Genomic DNA, 19,729 nt, shown 5'->3' on the forward strand with positions numbered 1-19,729 from the left:
TGTTGATTAGTACTCAGCACAAATGTTATGTAACTTTTTCCTCAAGATTTGCATTGCATCATTGTGTTCACATATGAACCTGTCTCTGGCCATGTCAAGCTTAGAGCCTTCGCCATTGCTGCATCTTGGTCAGTAAGTATTGTTTGTGGCTTTTTTACTGACATTGATTTAGCTAAAGTTTCAAACAACCAAACAAATGTTTCTTCAGTTTCATCATATAACAACGCTGCACCAAAGATAGTGTTAAGTTTATGATGATCCACTCCAATAAACATGGCAAATGGACCACCTTCTTTATTTTTTCTATATGTGGTATCAAAACAAACAACATCCTCAAAATATGAATAATCAACCATCATTTTTGCATCTCTCCAAAATATATTGGTTATTAAATCATCATCATCAACTTGTATGGCATAGAAAAAATTAGGATCTTCTACTTTCATTTGTTGTATATACTCAAGTAGACCACCTGTATCTCCTAATCTCATTTGAATTGTTCGCTTTGAGCGTAAATAATTTTTATAGTCATCACGAATGAATCCCAAATTTTCACGTCCACCAACTCTTCTTCCCATTAATTCACAACTTGCTTTTGGAGCAATACCAGAACTTTCAGCTAAGTCAATCTCATATGCTAGAGGGGGTGTTATTTTCCTATGAGATCTATGAAGATGAGTCTTGCTAGGGCTAGAAGACTCATGCTTATGTTCAGCAATAAATTGAACAATACGAAACTTTCCTGTTGAACGACAATCTACTTTCATTCTTGCCAAACATCCAAACCTTGATTGAGCACGAGGATTATTCACACTAGTGCTACGTTTATCCTTCTCACGAGGATAACCTTCACATGAACAACAAAATACTCTATTGATTATGTGACCATTAGCGTTGTTGTGTGCTTTACTTTTCCTCACACTAAAACCAACTCTATAAGCATAAGAGTTATAAAAATCGTAAGCTGCATCTTAAGTTTCAAATTCTAACCCAAGCTTTGGTATAATTTCATCTGAAATTTTATCATGTATCTCGTTAATTTTATTTTTCTCTAATTCACCACTACCATCACTTGTATCTGTTGATAATCTTATGTCATAGCCTCTAAATTTGACATTACCTTCGATTAAACAAAAAATAAAATTAGTTCTATTTTGTAAAAAATTAACCAAAATGACTCACTCACTCACATTTCCTCTTAAATCTATATGTAACTAACATACCCAGCAAACATCATTTGGCAAGCTAAACTGTAAACATAATATATCAACAAGAATTATATACTTAATATATCAAACATCACATAATAACAAAAGTTATAACAAAAATGTATACTTAATATATCAAGAAGAATTATATGCAGACTTACTATATCAAATTGAAAATCCTGCAGTCATTTGGCAAGCTAAAGTCGTTTGAATTCTTGTAAAAATGTTTATGTTGATTGCCAAATACTTTTGATGTTTTGTTCTGGATTTCAAATGATATATAAATTGCTACTTCATTGGCTCACTCTATTTCATTTTCTCACTCTATTTCATTTGTTCACTCTATTACATATTTTGCTAATGCTAAATTTACAGTACATTTCTTCTATTATTGTTCCAGTTTTGAAAACAAAGACTTAATGGTCCAAAGTTGAAATGACTTGTTCTAGGCATCATATATTATAAAAATTATACAACAATAAAACTCATGTGGGTGGGCTTTACATTAAAACTAGAATAAAAGAAAGAAAAAAAAAACTTACATCTGTCATGTGGGGAGAATGGAGAGTATAATTTTATCGTTATTTCTTCTTTTAAATTGTTACTGTGTAGAAGGAGAATATAAGAGAAAAAGTACTTGGTGGGAGAAAGAAAAGAAGTGAAGACAGTGAAGATAAAAGGAGAGAGAGAAAAGAAAATGGAGAATTGAGAGGAAGGACATGTGAAGAAATGAAGGGAGTACAGGGCATAGAGGAACTTGGTGAGAGAAAGAAATGGACAGAGTGGCACGTTCAATTGAGAGGAAGGGAATATGACCGGAAGAAAGGAATAGTGTGATGGGTAAAGAAAAGTCACATGAGAATAACAAATATTTTTAGTGAAAAAATGAGGTGGATTTTTTAAATGATGTGGCAGAATATAATTGGCCGGGACAGGATTGGGGACACCAAGTTGGGACAGGTGATCCCCATCCAAAGCTACAAGCTATGCTTAATCACTTAGTAGAAACAAAACATCAATGGCAATTCTTAAAGACTAGGTAGTAGCTACAAATGTTTAACCATCTTAAAATGCACAAACTCTACAATCTAGGAATTCATAGGAAAAATAAAAGAGGTGAAAATCCAGCATGGACTAATTAAAGGGTCTTGGACCAAACTTCCTGGGAGCTTCCAACTACTAAGGAGTTTTATTGTTATCGAGACATGAGAAGAGTGAAGAACCACAAGTGAGACACCACATCTTGACCCAAAACTTTAAGATATTAGTTTCATGAACATTTTCTACTTATAAAGTATTTCACTCCTCTCCACATATCCAATACGGGACTTCACACTTGAATAAACCCAACAATTTCCCTCTCAAGTGTGGGTACCACACACTTTCCGGTTCGCTCCCCCTTAAGTCCACCATGTCTCAGCCGAACCATCATCTCTGATACCACTTGTTGAACCAGACTACGACCGGGGAGCCTCCAATCACTGGGGAGTTCCATTGTTACCGGAGTATGGGAAGAACGGAGAGCCATAAGTGAGACACCATGTCTTGAACCAAAACCTTAAGGCATTAGTTCCATGAGTCTTTTATACTTGTAAAGTCTTTCACTCCTCCCCGCATATCTAATGTGCGACTTCACACTTGAGTAAACCCAACAAATAATGTAACTAACTTGTGAACTACAAGTTAGTTCTCTTATAAGCAAACTTTTTTCTAGTCGTTGGATCAAATAGTTTTTAATCTTATTTGTTAAATTCATGACTAGACACTATTTTTGTCTAGAAGTCTGATAACCCATACAAGTTATATTTAGGTCAGAAGTCGTAATAGAATAATACAACTTCTATTTAGTTAAAAAGTCGTTATAGATCATCACGACTTCTACACTGGAGTCGTGATATGTCGTCATGACTTCTACATTGAAGTCGTATTCACTTAAACTGAATTAACTCTCGACATAAGTTGTATTATACCATCATGACTTCTACACTTGGGTCATATCATGCCAACACAACTTCTAAAAAGTGCACAAACGGTAACCAAGAATCAATTTTTTTCATCTAAAGATTATAAAATATTTTGTTTCTAAGAGAACTTGTTGTTTGCATATTAGCTTTGGTCCTAATTAAATGTGAAAGTGTTTTACCAAAAAATGTGAAAGTGTGATTACACCAAGCAATTTGTGGGCTATATATTTGACAAGTAAATTGTATAACCTTCTCAGAAATGGCTAGTAAAGTAATCCATATATTTTATAGTGGTACTCAAAGATGATAATATCTAAGTGAAACCATCCTCATGTATTGATTTCCTTGTCATCCATTTTGTACAAGGTTCTAGTAGCATGGCAAATAAGGCGTTGGGCCGAAAAATGTTTATTTCAAAATTATTTTCTTGACAGCCTTTTCCAATTCTAGAAACTTGTTTTGGAAACACACATCGCAACATTTTCATAATTAAAAAATAACATCTTCTTAAAATTTCCAAAACAAATGTTTTTTGCAATTTTGGAAATTTTATTCTGAAACATTTAAAGTTTGAAATACGTCATTCAAGAATAAATTTGCAAAAGGCATTTTGAGAAACAAAAAGAGGGTGATGTGAATAGTAAATGAGATGGTGTAAAAACCTTATGGGAGTTAGATTTAACACATCCCTCAAACTACTAACATAATGTTTGAATCAGTGTTCTTCATTAATTAAAGGTTAAATTACAAGTAAAATTATATAAATCATGCTTCTATTTATTTATTTATGTTCACACATTATATTAACTACTTATATAAAAGACATAAGTGTGGTATCTTAGCAAAAAGAGTGATGAGAAGATATTGTTTGAGAATAAAATATCTCCTCGTATAAGATATAAGTTATATTATTCAGTTACTAAAATTATGATATGTGTCATGGTTAATCATTTTCTATAAAAAGTTACATGTGTCTTATTTTTGCTGGCCGGGGAGATAAGTTACTTCTTGATATAAGAATATACTTTTTCTAATATTGTTTTTGCTTCTTTAAAAAAAAAGTGTGATATTTTAACAAAAAAACTGATGATATTTTAACACATTATATTTATGTTCATTAATTATTTTTGCCTCGTTAAAAATGCATCAATAGTTCTAAAGAGATATTGTTTAAATCACTCTTATATAATATTGTAATGAACTAAAAATAATGAATCTATATTGATTCATATTTTATAAGGATTTATCTTTACAATATAACATATTTTGTTTAACTTTATTATGCTTATTACAATTTTTAGTTTAAAAACTTAGACTTATTACAATGAATCGAACCAACTTGGTATTAGTTCGAAACTCAATTCGTTATTTAGCTCAATAAATTTGGTTCATGAACCAAATGAGCTGAAATTAACCTAGAAATTGAGCTCGTTAAATAAACGAGTCGAACTTGAGTTAGATATAGTCCGACTCGATAAGTTCATGAGCTCACTCGATATATATATATATATATATATAAACTAATTTTTATGTTTATTTTGACCTATACATTATTCTTTATATTTATTATTATTATTATATATATAAACACAATTATATTTATATATATAACCTTTTCAAAATTTAATTAATTATTTGAGTTGTCTAAATATACCATTCGAACTGAATCGGACAATTTACAAACTTTAATCGAGCCGAATTGGAACTAAAAAAATAATTCGTATCGGAGTTAGCGTAATATATGTAAATAAATTAAGGAGTTTGTGTAAGGAGTTAATCTCTTTCGAGGTTTATTGTTATTATATATATAATCTTAATTTATATATATTATAATACATATAATATATTTATCATTATAAATAATATTAAGTTCGAGGTTGGAATATCACTTTAACAAATATGGCATTTATGTAAGGTATTTATATTTGCCCCCTTAGTCACGCTATAGGAGCTGACAAGTGAGTGATCCATACGTTAAATGAAGCACATTGACGTGTATTACGGCTTCCACATTCAATGATTTGTTTATTAAAATTAATGGCTGGTAAAATTATGGCTTAATGAAATCATGCTTATAATAATGCTGACTAAAAAATTATTATGAAGATGTTAGTGATACTCCAAGATGTGTGGTTTATTATTAGATTTACAAAATAGGATGCAGCATGTTCTTACAGAACGTGATAGAATCTTCATTCAAATAACCTGTAAGCCCGGAACCTTTGAATTACAGTAAAGTAAATCACTACTAATTTACCACGTAACCTACAAATCATAAATACTAAGTACTTTATCTTAGAATAGCAATGGCCTATGGCATGACAAGGTTCATAAGAGAAAATATACTTTATTTAACAATTATTAACGTTTTTTGCTTGAGTTTTCTGCAGATCCATAGCCATAAGGGTTTTTGCTAGCCCAATTCCACTGATCCCTGCACATCTCATCAATGCCATATTTTGCCCTGCATGAAAAATTAAGATTAAGAGTAAAACTTGCTGATTTATTTTCAATACAATGAAAATACCAACAAAGCGTTGGTCTACGGTATAAAACTTTACTATATCCCCAAGGTTGAAGGTTCAATTATTGGAAGCGACACTTGTTGGGAGGGACAGTCACAGAACCTCGAATGTGATTAGCTTCCTTACCCAAAAAGGTAAGAAATACCTTTAGTACCCAAAACAAATACAATGAAATTTTTTCCCAACATATATAGTAGGCACAAATTTGAAGAGACTGGTATGATAAAACATGATCATAAATGTCGAGTAAAAATCAGAAAGGGGAGCCTTAAGATCAGTTAAACATCATTTACTTGTTCACTTGAAAGCAATTTCAGACTTACTTCCAATTAAGCTCTTTTGCCGCTTTCCCTGTTGACGCATAAACAATTTCAGCATCTCCAGGTCTTCGACCAACCATAACCAGTGGAATTTTCTGAATGATAAAATATTGTAAAAGTCAATTACTCATGTAGTGAAAATGTACTCAATCCACAAATTATAATTGAGTTGAAGTCTAAAGATCAGTTGCATAGAAAGATTGAAAGATATTTTTGCTTCCAAAAACATTATTTTGCCAACTTTCATGTTGTCTCTATTACATTCAAAGGGGCCAGAGGTGTAATTGAGGTCAAAATATGGATGACAATCCAATGTACCAAGTTTTAGCTTGCTTCACATATCTTCCATTTCCTTTACATCATATCACAATTCAACTTACTTTGTTACAAATTCATTAAGTGCGAAATGTCTGGATAATTGAGCACTCACTGCTCAACTACACTGAGCATATCACTTGAATGGTTACACTTACATAAACATTATCAAAATTCAAACTCAGTGAGAAGGGAAAAAGCAGAAGGAAATGGCCAACAAGTTGCATTTAAAAATGGCACTAAAGTTGACAGCAAGGGTTATAGTAACATACAAGAGCAGAAATAGAACTATCGGCGTGTTTACCTTTTCAGAGGCCTGTTCAAAAGCTTTAACCATCTCCAAAACTGATGTTCCCTTTCCTGTTCCCAAGTTATAAACCTCACATCCTGTATACCAACAATGCAAAATTTTGCCACAATAACATTGCATAAGAACAAAATCCATCACCTCTCCCTCAAAAATAAAAAATAATTGGATTAGATTAATCAAGCATAACTGCATAAGTTCACAACACAGTGAACTCTCAGAAAATTGATAATTTTGAATAATACCTATATTAGGATCATCCAGTTTATTCAATGCAGCAATGTGCCCGTCTGCTAAATCAACAACATGAATGTAATCGCGAATCTGCAAAGACCCGGATAACATAAGAATAACTTCATCCTGTAAGAAGATCACCTGAAGAAATAATAAATTCACTAAAACGACAACACGAGTCAGAAACAATTAGAACATACTCCAGTGCCATCCCTTGTCTTATAATCAGTTCCAAAAACTTTCAGTGTAGGGAGTCTGCCAACTGCTACTTGCTGAACAAACGGCATCAGGTTGTTCGGAATTCCACGAGGATCCTCACCAATAGAACCACTAGGATGTGCACCAACGGGATTGAAGTATCTCAACAATATTATTTTCCATTCAGATTCTGCATTGTAGATGTCGCGGCAAATTTCTTCAATGATAAGCTGAAAATAGAAACCTCTTATAAGATATCAATTTTAGAATCCAAGACAAACATTGCGATCAATAATACTAAACAAATTGTTCTGTACAAGACCCAAAAACATCATCATTACCTAAAACATAAAATTAATATAAAAACCAATTCCTTTTCCAAACTCCTGCCATCTGGAGATTCACTATCCGACAAAAACCCATAATAGATTTCTAGTCATACCTTGGTTCGTCCATAAGGGTTTGCTGCTGACAAAGGGAACTCTTCAGTACATGGGACCTCCTTTGGCCAACCATATACAGTTGCTGAAGATGAGAACACAAGCTGGAATCATTAAAGAAATACAAAAATCAGTCAAATAATCAGAATGCAGCGTCGAGACGATATAATATGCAGCCAATCCCATAAGAGACTTCGAGGTAGCAATATTAACAGGGATGAAAAGAAGAAAGATCTATAATTCAACTTAACATAACTCAATCATATAGCCTCTATTTATTTCTTTCACAAGCTGTAACTTATAGCTTCACCTACTAACAGTACTAGATGTATAAAAAACAATGAAGACAACTGGACTTCATATTGAGACAGAAGGCGGCAGTGCCCCAAATTCCGGTCTAATAGTGGTATGAAGTGAAAGTGTGACAATATTAATGATATTCCTCCAACATAATTGAAGCCAATCATGCAGGAATTCAAAAACTAAAATGAATGTACCTTTTTGCATCCATGAGCAGCCATTACTTCAAATAGAATGATTGTCCCAATCAAATTGTTGTCATAGTAGACTAGTGGTTTGTGAACACTTTCACCTACTGCTTTCAGCCCAGCAAAATGTATGACAGCATCAAATCTAGACGGAAAAGGACAAGATATGAGAAACAATATATAACTTGCAAGATTAGTGAATTGATCAAATATACGTGTAAGAGAAAATGAAGCACTTAAAGGGATGTATAAATCCTTTTATTTTTATTAATACAGAAACTTGTATGCATAGTCCTTACTTCTTAGAAGAAAAAACTTTCTCAAGTGCAGCTCTGTCCCTGAGATCTAACTGCAATGGTAAAAAATCAATGCAAACAGTTGGTTATCACCATAATAAAGTAACTGTAATATTTCTCAACTTCTTGTCGGCAACAAAATGTAAAAATAAGTAATTGCAGTACTTGTATCAATTTTTGTGACGGTTGGAATCTTTGTAATTTAAGACATGCACACTAGATACAGAGCAATCATTAGAAAAAAACAGCTCTAAATTGTAAATCAAATTAGCCATCTTAGAAAGCAACTATGCAAGATTGGACCCACAACAGAAAGGAAAATGATTGATACATAGCCCCTTAACTCATATCACCTCACGTAGTGAGGTTGAGGTGACAAAATTAGCCTCGTGTTCCAGGTGGGTCCAATGACAAGATCCTCTAGATTTCCATAACCAACAAATTTGTGTGCACGGTCACTGCGGCCACAATTGTGGCTACGACACGGTTTGGACTACCCCCAAAACCTTGATATATTAAGGTGAGAAGCGATTGTAACATAAACTTTCAACACTGAATTTGAAATCACGTAATAAATATATTTTGATCTAGCATTTACTTTTACTGTATAAAGGGCTAGCCAACCGTAAAGGATTGGCAGTAGTGAATAAGAAGTCGAGGGTTCAAAATAATGGCGCTTGTGGGATAAGACCATATCATATGAGAGTCCAGTGAAATGTTTAACAGAGTACAAGGAGTTAAAGAAATGGGAAAGTTTATTTTCTGGAAATCATAATTAATTTACATCAGTCACGAAGTACACTCCTTGCGGGGTTAGCTTTGAAACAGACAGAGTACCAAATGACCAAATTATTTGAAGCCTGTCGATTTTTTTTATACTATCAACAATATCTCACAATTTTTAAGGAAATAATTCCTTCAAAGTGTATAATTGTCCATCATAATAAGTGTTTCCCTCCGGAATCAATTCATTGACCTTCTGGTGTTCCGGGTATCTAACGGTAACATCATATTGGTTGAAACCCGTCGGTTTGTCGCAGTTCTATTAATTTACAACGATACGGAATAAAGCACAAAACATTTACCTTAACAGCTTAACCTATCGGACCCACCAGGTAAAAAAATATATAATACAATTAAAGAAAATTACTACTCAAATTGCAATTCAAATAAAAACAATTATTAACCCAAATCAAGGTAAAAAAATCATATTCTGATACCATGCAGGAACAGAATATTCTATTCTTCTTTTCCTCAATAAATAAAACGATAGAGAATGGCCCCACACCTTATAAAACGAAATGTTGCTTTTGGATTTTCCAGCGAGTTCCTTAACTCTCTTGATGGCGGTTTCAGAAGAATTGTCAAGGTTATCAACGACAACAACCTTGTAGCCGCCGAGGAGAAGCTGAAGGACGGTGTGGCTGCCGATGTAACCGGCTCCGCCGGTAACCAAAACGGTTTTGACAGCCATAATTGAATCGAAAAGGGTTTAGGAAGAGTGAAGTGGAAACAGAATAGAGAGAGAAAAAGGAAGAAGTTTGTTATATATAGAGATAGGTGGCAGAGTTTGTTACGCGCCGGGGAAAGAGGTTTTATTGGAGAAGGCGAGAATGTTGTGACACGTTAATAAATTCATAATAATACTAAAAACGCTTTTCTTGCCATTTTATTTATTGGAATTAAATTGAATTAATGTGGTGTTTTCTACTTTTATTATTTTTTTCTCTAGAATATATGAATATGTTTTTGTACTTTATATTATTATAGAAGGAAACTACAGGTCACCCACGATGATTTCCTGTGTGTATGCTTCTGTTTTTTCTTTTCACCCTTACTTATGCTATACACTACATGCTCATATGGCGTGACTCAAGCATAGAGTCTCTTCTCATTTGAATTAGACTTAATTTTTTATCATATATATACACGGTTAATAACATATATTATTTTATATGTCAAATTACATATTCATGATAATAAGTAATATTGAAAAGACTTTATCTAAAATGAGTATACATGATATTTAATCAATTCTAGGATCGAGTTGAGTTTAAAGACTAACTCATACAATATTTAGGGTCGGGTTAACTTCAGACCTAAATACGAGCTCAAAAAATGACTCGATCAACATTCAGGGTTGGGTAAGGGAAAAATCTCACCTCGTCCCAACCTGGCCCATGCTCACCCCGTATCCCCCTAATAATGCTATTTTTCTATGAGTTTAATATATATATATTATCAGTATAAAGTTTTTTACACTTAGAACACATCATCTGCCGTTGATTTATAATACTTTTGTTTAAGAGTCAATGATGATTAACATATAAATAATGAATAATGTGTCAATGGTATAAAAAATAATTACTAGTTACACGATGTATACATATTAAATCATTTTAACTATTATTCCTCAACACTCTATATGATGTATTGTCTGGTTCACACAAGAAAAAAGGTAAATAAGAGCATGAGTAGAAAAAAAAAAATGAGAAATATGATGAATTTTAAGAGTCTACAAATAGGGAAAATTTTTTTTCCGATGAATTATATATAAAATGATCAAGTGGTAGGATGAAGAATTTAAGAAAATGAATTAGAATAATATTAATAGTTTGAGTCTCATTTACTATAAGTTTATTTTGAAGTTTTTATAAATGGATGGAAAAATTATTTTTTTTTACAAATAGATAAAATACTCTTACTATATTGTTGAATAATGATTATATAGTAGGTGATATTTTTATGACAAATCATTTGGGGTAAGCAATGTACCCCACACTCATACAGTCATACACAACAATATACATGTTATTGTATGTTGTTTGTATCTATTATAAGCTATTTGACATGTAAGGCTGGAACTGAATTTTAAAATTCAATGCTCCCCTTATTCACTTTATTTGTAAAAGAAAAAAATGTATGTACTAATAATATAATTTTTTTTATATATTATTAATCTTTTATTTATCATTCATTTTTAATATTTTATAAAAAAATACAAATAAATTATAAATAATGTACTGGATAATTCCAACCAAATAATTTGTAAATGTCATGTCATTCTTTTACCTAAACTGAAAATTTATTGTTTTCATCTTTCCATCTATTTATATGCTTCTTTCACTTAGCTTATTGAAGATTGTTGTAACTCATGAATGAAGATCTCATAACAAGTGGTATCAGAGCTGATGGTTCGATGACTCAATGGAGTATTGAAGTGACAAGTGGTCGGTAGATCTATGAGGGATCCTTGTTTCGAAAGTCATCCTGACGAGAGGTCAAGGCGGCGTGTTCCATGATGAAAGGATAAACCAACGGCGGTGCAAGTTGATAGAGAGCTGAGCTCTAGTGTATCCAATACTCGAAGGGGAACTCACACTTGAACAAAAATGGATGAGTTATAGAACATATAAGTGGATGGACCCATAGACATAATGCCTTAGTGTTTTGGGTCAAGATGTGATATCAAGCTCACTTATATGCTTCTTTCACTTAACTCATGGAGGAATGTTATAGTCAATGGAGGAAGATCTCCCAATAGTTTTTTTAGCTTTTAACAAAATTACATTCCTTTTTTTATAGAGTAAATTATACTGACACCCCCTAAATTTTAGTGAAATTACATAAACTATCCCTCACTTTTCTACACATACACAAACCTCCCATAGTTTTTATACTTTCGTTACATTGACCACCCCTGCATAAGAAATAAGTGTAATCTTTTAAACAAATTTTTTGATAAATGCAATTAAATTAAACAAAACTTGATATATTGTGTAGACAAGTCCAAATTATATACAAATCAATGTATCTTTATTATTTTTGGTTACATAATGCATCAACATTTCTAAAGAAATATTGTTTAAATCGCTCTTATAATATAGTGTAACAAACCAAAAATAATAAAGAAATATTGACTCATCTATTATTTGTACTTGTCTCCACAATATATATGTTTTGTTTAACTTAATTGCATTTATCATATTTTTTGTTTAAAAATTATACTTATTTCTTATGTATGAGTGATCAGTGTAACGAAAGTACAAAAACTAGGGGATGTTTATATAAGTGTAAAAAAACGAGGGATATTTTATGTAATTTCACTAAAACTTAGGGGTGTCAGTGTAATTTACTCTTTTTTTATAATATTCATCTCATCCTTTACTTTACTACATTAGTGTTCCTACCCGGCGAACCAAAGAGACGCATGCTTGGTCGCTGAGGTAGGTCCCGCATGCCTGGCATGCCTTCTGTACCTCACCAACCCACCTGCCAGCACGATAGACAGACTATAGAACGGATACCGAACCAGCCACAGGCTAAAAGACAAGAGTGGCACAGAGTACGGTCCTGGCAGACCGCTTGACACGGGAAAAGCAACCCCCGACAATACCCTTGGTCGGCCACGTGTTGCACTACCTGCCAAGAGCCCAAAAGTCAGCTCTCCTCTCTATAAATAGGAGTCTCTACCAACAGGAAGTAACAAACATGGACCTCTCTATAAATAGGAGTCTCTCACTTCAATCGCCCCACAAACATGGACCAGTATGATGGAACAGTGGACCCACAAGATCACCTTGACGCCTTCGAGGCTTCTATGTTATTCCATGGGGCGACCGACCCCATCATGTGCAGGGCCTTCCCCCTGACTCTTAAAAAGGCGGCCCTCCAATGGTTCACCCGCCTGGCTCCGAACAACATCAACACTTGGGGAACTCTAGCTTTGGCCTTCAACACCAGGTTCACGGCAAGCAAGGAGCAACCCAGGTCATCATACACACTTTCTGGCATTCGCCAAGGATCCAATGAATCCATCCGGGCATATCTAGATCAGTTTAATACCGAGGCCATGAAGGTGCACACTCTAAGCCCCGAAGTAGTAGTGCACGTCCTCGTTATGGGACTTCAAGAAGGTCTTTTCCGCACGGAATTGGCCAAATACACCGATCTTACCATGGAGGACCTCCGCTCCAAAGCCCAACAATTCATCAATCTAGAAGAAACCCACCATATCGACGCCCACACCGAGCCCCAAACACATCACCCCTCACGGGAAACCAAACGGCCAAGACTCCACGACCTACCCCGCGACCTACCCTCACTAACCAAAAAGGCCAAATACTCCACCTATACCCCCCTAAACGCCAGCCGTTCACGATTCTGCAAGAGCTCCTCTCCACTCACCTCGTCCAACTTCCACGCCCACGCCCTACCAAGCCAGGCCCGCAAGACCGATCCAAATAGTGCGACTATCACAGTATGTTCGGCCACTTGACCAATGACTGCACACAGCTCCAGGATACCATCGAAGATCTCATCCAGGCTGGTCATTTATAGCGATTCATTGCGGGGTTGGAGCAACATCGGCGATCGCCACAACATCGTCGACCAGAGCCTCCAAGAAGGCGGTCCCCTCCACAATTTCAACAACGACGCCCTACCCCACGGCCTCAGGCGGATAGGCATCGAACAGACAACCAAAGGCCAAGGAGCCCAGTTGATATCAACACTATTTCAGGAGGTTTTGCTGTCGGGGTACCTCCAGGACCGCCCAGAAAAAATATGTGCGGGAGGTAATGCACTTCGCTGCCAGAAACTCCCAGCAGAGACAGAGTTACAGATCAGCTCCCCCTATTACCTTCGACGACCGCAATTATGAAGGTGTCGTCCGAGGGCATGATGACCCCCTCGTCATGACCGCCAAACTCAATAACAAGAAGGTTGGTCGCCTATTCATTGATCAGGGTAGCTCGGCTGACATTATTTTTCAAGATTTATTCGAAAAAATGGAGCTCCGTGACCGCGACCTCCTACCATATAATGGGAAGCTGGGTGGATTTTCCAGTCAGGGAATCACCCCAGGGGATATGTAGAGATTTGGCTAACAATCGGCGACCACCCTATGAGTAGGACTGTCCAAACAAAGTTCTTGGTTGTCCAGTGTGATTCAGCATACAACGCCATTATCGACCTGCCAACTTTGAACAGGCTTGAAGCGATCGTCTCTACGCCCCATCTATGCATAAAGTTCCTCTCAATCAACCTCCAAGTCTGCACAGTAAAAGGAGACCAGCACTCGGCTCGCAGTTGCTACCAGATGAGTCTCCGTCCCCACTTCAGCAAACAGCACGCCCCCCCCCCTCCAAAAGATCTCGGGGCGTGCATATGGTAGAATTGGATGTCCTGGCGGACGAAGGAGACTTTCGACCACAACCAGAGGGGGAAAAACAACTCTACAGTTGGACCAATCCCCAGGACAGGTAGTGTACCTTGGCAGTTCCCTTCCGCCAAGCCAAAGGTTGCGGCTGGAGACATCTTTGAAGGCAAACCAGGACCTCTTCGACTGGTCAGCAGCAGATATGCCTGGTATAGATCCTTCCTTTGCCTGCCACCGGCTAACGACAAAACAAGGTGCTAAACCGGTGGCGCAAAGAAGGCGCAAAATGGGGGCTGACAAGACCAAGGAGGTCGCTTTGAAGGTAGCCGAGTTGCTAGAGGCGGGTTTCATCCACAAAATCACCTACACCACGTGGTTGGCAAATGTTGTGCTAGTGAAGAAACCATCACGGAAGTGGCGGATGTGCGTGGACTACACGGATCTCAATAATGTATGCCCTAAAGACCCTTATCCTATTCCAAACATTGACCATTTGGTGGATAATTCTTCAAGCTATCAGTACCTGTCCTTCATGGACGCATATTCCAGATACAATCAGATTCCGATGTACCCTCCCGATTAGGAGAAAACATCGTTCATCACTGATCAGGCCGCCTACTGCTACACTGTCATGCCTTTTGGGTTGAAAAATGCTGGGGCGACTTATCAGAGGATGATGAGCAAGGTGTTCGCCGGCCAGACCGGAGAACACATGGAAGTTTACATGGATGATATAATCGCCAAAAGCCTCCCCGACGAAGATCATGTATCCATTTTGGAAAATATTTTTCAACAACTCCGCAAGTACAACATGCGGCTCAATCCGGAGAAATGTACTTTCGGAGTAGAGGCGGGCAAATTCCTCGGTTTTCTTCTGACTAGCCGAGGGATTGAGGCAAATCCATCCAAATGCCAAGCAATCATCGACATGAGGAGTCCCCGAATGGTCAAGGAGGTCAAACAATAAAATGGGCGACTAACTGCGTTGTCCAGGTTTTTCCCATCCGCCGTCAAGCATTCACTCCCCTTATTTCAGTTACTGAAGAAAAGCAAGAAGTTTGAATGGTCTGAGAGTTGCGAAGTGGCATTCAACACTTTCAAACAATATTTGGCCGCCCCACCTATTCTCTCCAAACCATTACGTCGAACTCCTGTATGTATATCTGGCCATGTCCGACGGAGTAGTAGCGACCGTGCTGATTCGAGAAACGGCAAAAGGTCAAAACCCGATCTATTTCACAAGCAAGGCCCTGCAAGGCCCGAAACTGAGGTATCAGAAGCTGGAGAAAGTGGTTTATGCATTGTTGATCGCTACCCGAAGGTTGCACCAGTACTTCCAATCTCATGCAACGATTGTAAGAACCAACCAGCTAATCAGGCAAATTTTGCATAAGCCGGAGTTGGCTGAACGGATGATCACGTGGTCTATAGAACTCTCTCAATTTGTCATATGTTTCGAACCTCGCACGACCATCAAGAGCCAGGTCCTATATGACTTCGTGGTCGAGCTGACCGCACTAGAGGGTGATCCAGAGCAGGTATGGACTATCTTCGTTGATGGATCTTCTAACCCGAGAGGCAGCGGGGCTGGAATTCTACTGGAAGATGGACAAGGAGTAACCATTGAGCATTCCCTCACCTTCACATTTCCAACATCCAATAGTCAGGCAGAGTATGAGGCTTGCATCGTCGGACTACAGCTAACAAAAGAAGTGGGCGCCCATAAGGTATTAATTTGCAGTGATTCCCAATTAGCTGTGTCTCAAATTACAGGTGCATATCAAACCAAGGATACCCTCCTCGGGAAATATCTGCTCAAAGTAAAAGAGCTCATGGCCCGACTTCGATGAAGCGACCATTCAACATGTGCCCCATGAAAGTAACGCCCGGGCCGATATCTTGTCCAAGCTCGCCAGTACCAAATGCATCGGGAATAATCGGTCCGTCGTCCAGGGAACAGTCTAACACCCAAGTGTCATGGCGGTGGAACAAGTGGAGATCCCAGACAACTGGATGGGCCCTTTCATCCAATATATCCTCCATGGCACCCTACCCTCCGACTTGAACGAAAAGCAACGGTTGCTCAGGTGTTCCTCTTGGTACACCCTGATCCGAGGGACACTGTACCGACGAGGATTCACCGCCCCCTTGCTCAAATGTCTTGGTCCGGATCGGGCGGACTACGTCCTCAGAGAAGTTCATGAGGGAAGTTGTGGGCACCATTTGGGCGCCGCCTCACTCGCCAAGAAGGTTTTACGTGCTGGGTACCACTGGCCCACAATGGAAAAGGACGCAACAAACCTCACTCGAAAATGCACTCGTTGCCAAGTTTTCGCTGATTTCCACAAAGCCCCACCAGAAGAATTAACAACAACACAAGCGCCCTGGCCTTTTTGTAGGTGGGGTATGGACATTCTGGGGCCTTTCCCTCAAGCAACGAGACAACTAAATTTTTTGATAGTCGCCATAGATTACTTCACCAAATGGATAGAAGCAGAAGCATTAGCCACCATCACCTCAGCAAATATCTAAAAATTCACTTGGCGAAGCATAATCACTCGTTTTGGCATCCCATCCGCCATAGTAACGGATAACGGCACTCAATTTGCCGATCGAAGATTCCAAGAATTGTTATCAGGCCTCCACATCAAACAACATTTCACTTCAGTGGAGCATCCACAGACTAATGGGTTGGCCGAAGCAGCGAACAAGGTCATCCTGAAAGGGATAAAAAAGAGGTTGGACGAGTCAAAGGCGAATTGGCCAGATCAACTCCATCACGTACTATGGGCATACCGAACCACTCCCCACTCTACGACCGGCGAGTCGCCATCCAACTTAACATACAGCGCGGAGGCCATGATCCCGGTCGAGATAGGAGAACCTACCTGGCGAATACTTCAGTTCAACGAGGGCGACAACCAATCTCTCCTAAGAAACAATCTTGATGAAGTAGAAGAAATCCGAGAAAGAGCCCGTTTAGGGAAGAAATCATCATAAAGAAAACCGCGGCGAAATTCAACTCTTCAGTCGTTCCCCGCCAATTTCCCGAAGGAACTCTAGTATTTAGGAGAGCAGACATAGGACGGGTGAAAGACAAGCTAGGACCTAACTGGGAAGGGCCCTACCGCGTAATCAGCAAGATCGACAAAGGAGCATACAAGCTTCAAGATTTGACAGGAAAAAACATCCCCAGGACTTAGAACGCCGCTATCCTCTAGATATTTTATGCCTAACCGACAACCCCATGCGCGGTTGGTCGTTCTTTTGTAATCTTTTCCACTTATATATGATAAATGAGATATTATATTCTGTGATTGTTTTGAAGGATCATTTCCCACCCTGGGTTTTTTACATTCACCCAAGGGGCCGGTCTTCGCCCCCCTTGCCTGATGCTATCTCACTTAATGGTTCTTTACATTCACCCAAGGGGCCGATCTTCGCCCCCCTTGCCCGGTGCCATCTCACCTAATGGTTCTTTACATACACCCAAGAGGTCGGTCTTCGCCCCCTTGCCTGGTGCTATCTCACTTAATTGTTTCTTTACATTCGCCTAAGGGGCTGGTCTTCGCCCCCCTTGCCTGGTGCTGTCTCACTTAATGTTTCTTTTCATTCACCAAGGGGCCGGTCTTCGCCCCCCTTACCTGGTGCCATCTCGCCTAATGGTTCTTTACATTCACCCAATGGGCCAGTCTTCGCCTCCCTTGCCTGGTGCCATCTCACTTAATGGTTCGTTACGTTCACCAAGGGACCGGTCTTCGCCCCCCTTGCCTGATGCAATCTCACCAAGTGGCCTTCTACAATCACCCAAGGGGCCGTTTTGCACTTACATTCGCCTGGCTAAAAGCGTTTAAATTCAGAATTAGATCCATCACACTCAAAGTTGTTCACAAACACAAAATCGTCCAGTAGTTGTATAAAGTCAATTTGCGTACAGAATTTAAACAAAGGGAATATCACAAAATTGTTCATTCATTAAAAAGAAACATGTTACAAGATACTTAAAGGCAAAATTACAAAGTTCCCCCACCCTGACCAGGAAGAGGCATCAAGACTGGATCGCCGTTGTCATCCCCCCTAATGCCTGCACCTGCCCCAGAAGTGCAGCCTTTTCTTGCTCGGCAGCCTTAGCACGAGCTTTCCAAGTTGAAACCTTCTCTTTCCGCTGATGAAGCGCTTCATCTTTGGCACAGACCGCCCCTTCGGATTCCATCACCTGGGCGGTAAGCTTCAACTTGTCACTTTCAAGAAAACCGACACGGGTCGACAAATCCGCTACCTGAGCCCTGGCGACCTCGCCCAGCCTGACCAACTCCTCCTTCTCTGCGGCATGAAGATCAACCATCTTCTGCTTCTCCACCTCATGCAGAGCCCGAATTTTCGCCATCGCGTCGTCCGCCATCCGCGATTCTAAAACCCCATCCGTCTCCAGGTACTTCTGGATGGAGGCAATGAGGACAACACTTCCCTTCACGTTTTGTAGCAGGACGGACAAGGGTAACTTGTCAAAGGTCTCCTTGGCATGGGCATTCAGGAGCACCAGATCAATCACTCTGGGGACGCTAACAGGAGAAATGCGATCTTGATTCCCCCTAGAACCTTTCTTCATGCTTGGCTCAGAGGAGCGACCGACGTCAATTCCAGCTGCCTGCCTAGAGGAGGGGATCGCCGATGTGCCGACCCTCTCTTCTACCCTCATTGATGCAGACGGAGGGTTTCTAGTAGGATCAGCGGGAGGAACCGTCTCAGTAGACACAGCAAGGGGCGAATCAGCAGCCCTTTGGACCAACTCCTGATCCACCAAGTCCTCGGAATGCACCCTACTCACTGAAGATGGCGGCACAGTTGTTTGGTTGGGAGACCCCTCAGTAGGGCAGGACACGGGGGACTACGTTCTCTGGCGCTTGGAAACAGCAGCATCTTTCTTAACCAGGGCGGCGACCCTTTTCAAAAGCATGTTTTTCCTCAGCTTCTCACTCATCTTGGCTTTTAGTTCGACTGCACAAAAAGGAAGAAAACCATCAGTGATAGGTTAAGCAGATACATAAAACAAGGCAATAAAAGAAGTCAGCATCCGACCCACCCACCAACAAAGTCCACTAAAGCCCCGCCCCCGTCACGGATGGCCGAACAAGGAAGAATTCCCCCCTCGTCTATCCAGTAAGTCATGGTCTTGGCAGCTTCTGTCTCTTCCGGAGATAAATCTTCAGTCTCCACTAAATAGCTCTTGGAAGGGCGTTGATGGATATCCCCTCTCTAGGCAAAGGGAAATTG

The 19,729-nt window shown here is 38.8% G+C and overlaps 2 protein-coding genes across 2 annotated transcripts; one reads left to right on the forward strand and one right to left on the reverse strand.

Moving 5' to 3' along the window:
* On the reverse strand, positions 5,286-9,921 carry LOC109349909 (UDP-glucose 4-epimerase GEPI48-like). Its single transcript, XM_019590965.1, has 9 exons — positions 9,584-9,921; positions 8,299-8,348; positions 8,009-8,144; positions 7,514-7,615; positions 7,074-7,301; positions 6,885-6,963; positions 6,637-6,719; positions 6,021-6,112; positions 5,286-5,636 (listed from the first exon to the last, which is right to left on the reverse strand). Exons 1-9 carry the CDS (start codon positions 9,767-9,769, stop codon positions 5,534-5,536), a joined length of 1,059 nt encoding a protein of 352 aa, XP_019446510.1. The 5' UTR covers positions 9,770-9,921; the 3' UTR covers positions 5,286-5,533.
* LOC109350468 lies at positions 16,433-17,455 on the forward strand. Its single transcript, XM_019591702.1, has 2 exons — positions 16,433-16,859; positions 17,040-17,455. Exons 1-2 carry the CDS (start codon positions 16,433-16,435, stop codon positions 17,453-17,455), a joined length of 843 nt encoding a protein of 280 aa, XP_019447247.1.

The sequence above is a fragment of the Lupinus angustifolius genome, chromosome LG06, assembly GCF_001865875.1.
Source record: "Lupinus angustifolius cultivar Tanjil chromosome LG06, LupAngTanjil_v1.0, whole genome shotgun sequence".
NCBI classification, from domain to species: Eukaryota; Viridiplantae; Streptophyta; class Magnoliopsida; order Fabales; family Fabaceae; genus Lupinus; species Lupinus angustifolius.

Bases quoted from the DNA above. Each gene is read 5' to 3' on its own strand.
- LOC109349909 (XM_019590965.1), bottom strand. From the start codon at position 9,769: ATGGCTGTCAAAACCGTTTTGGTTACCGGCGGAGCCGGTTACATCGGC. The intron at 7,616-8,008 runs GTACATTCATTT...TAATGATTCCAG, and splicing joins CTGCTCATGGATGCAAAAAG to CTTGTGTTCTCATCTTCAGC. The intron at 6,964-7,073 runs GTATGTTCTAAT...GGGTCTTTGCAG, and splicing joins AGACAAGGGATGGCACTGGA to ATTCGCGATTACATTCATGT.
- LOC109350468 (XM_019591702.1), top strand. From the start codon at position 16,433: ATGGCGGTGGAACAAGTGGAGATCCCAGACAACTGGATGGGCCCTTTC. The intron at 16,860-17,039 runs GTATGGACATTC...CATCCGCCATAG, and splicing joins CTGGCCTTTTTGTAGGTGGG to TAACGGATAACGGCACTCAA.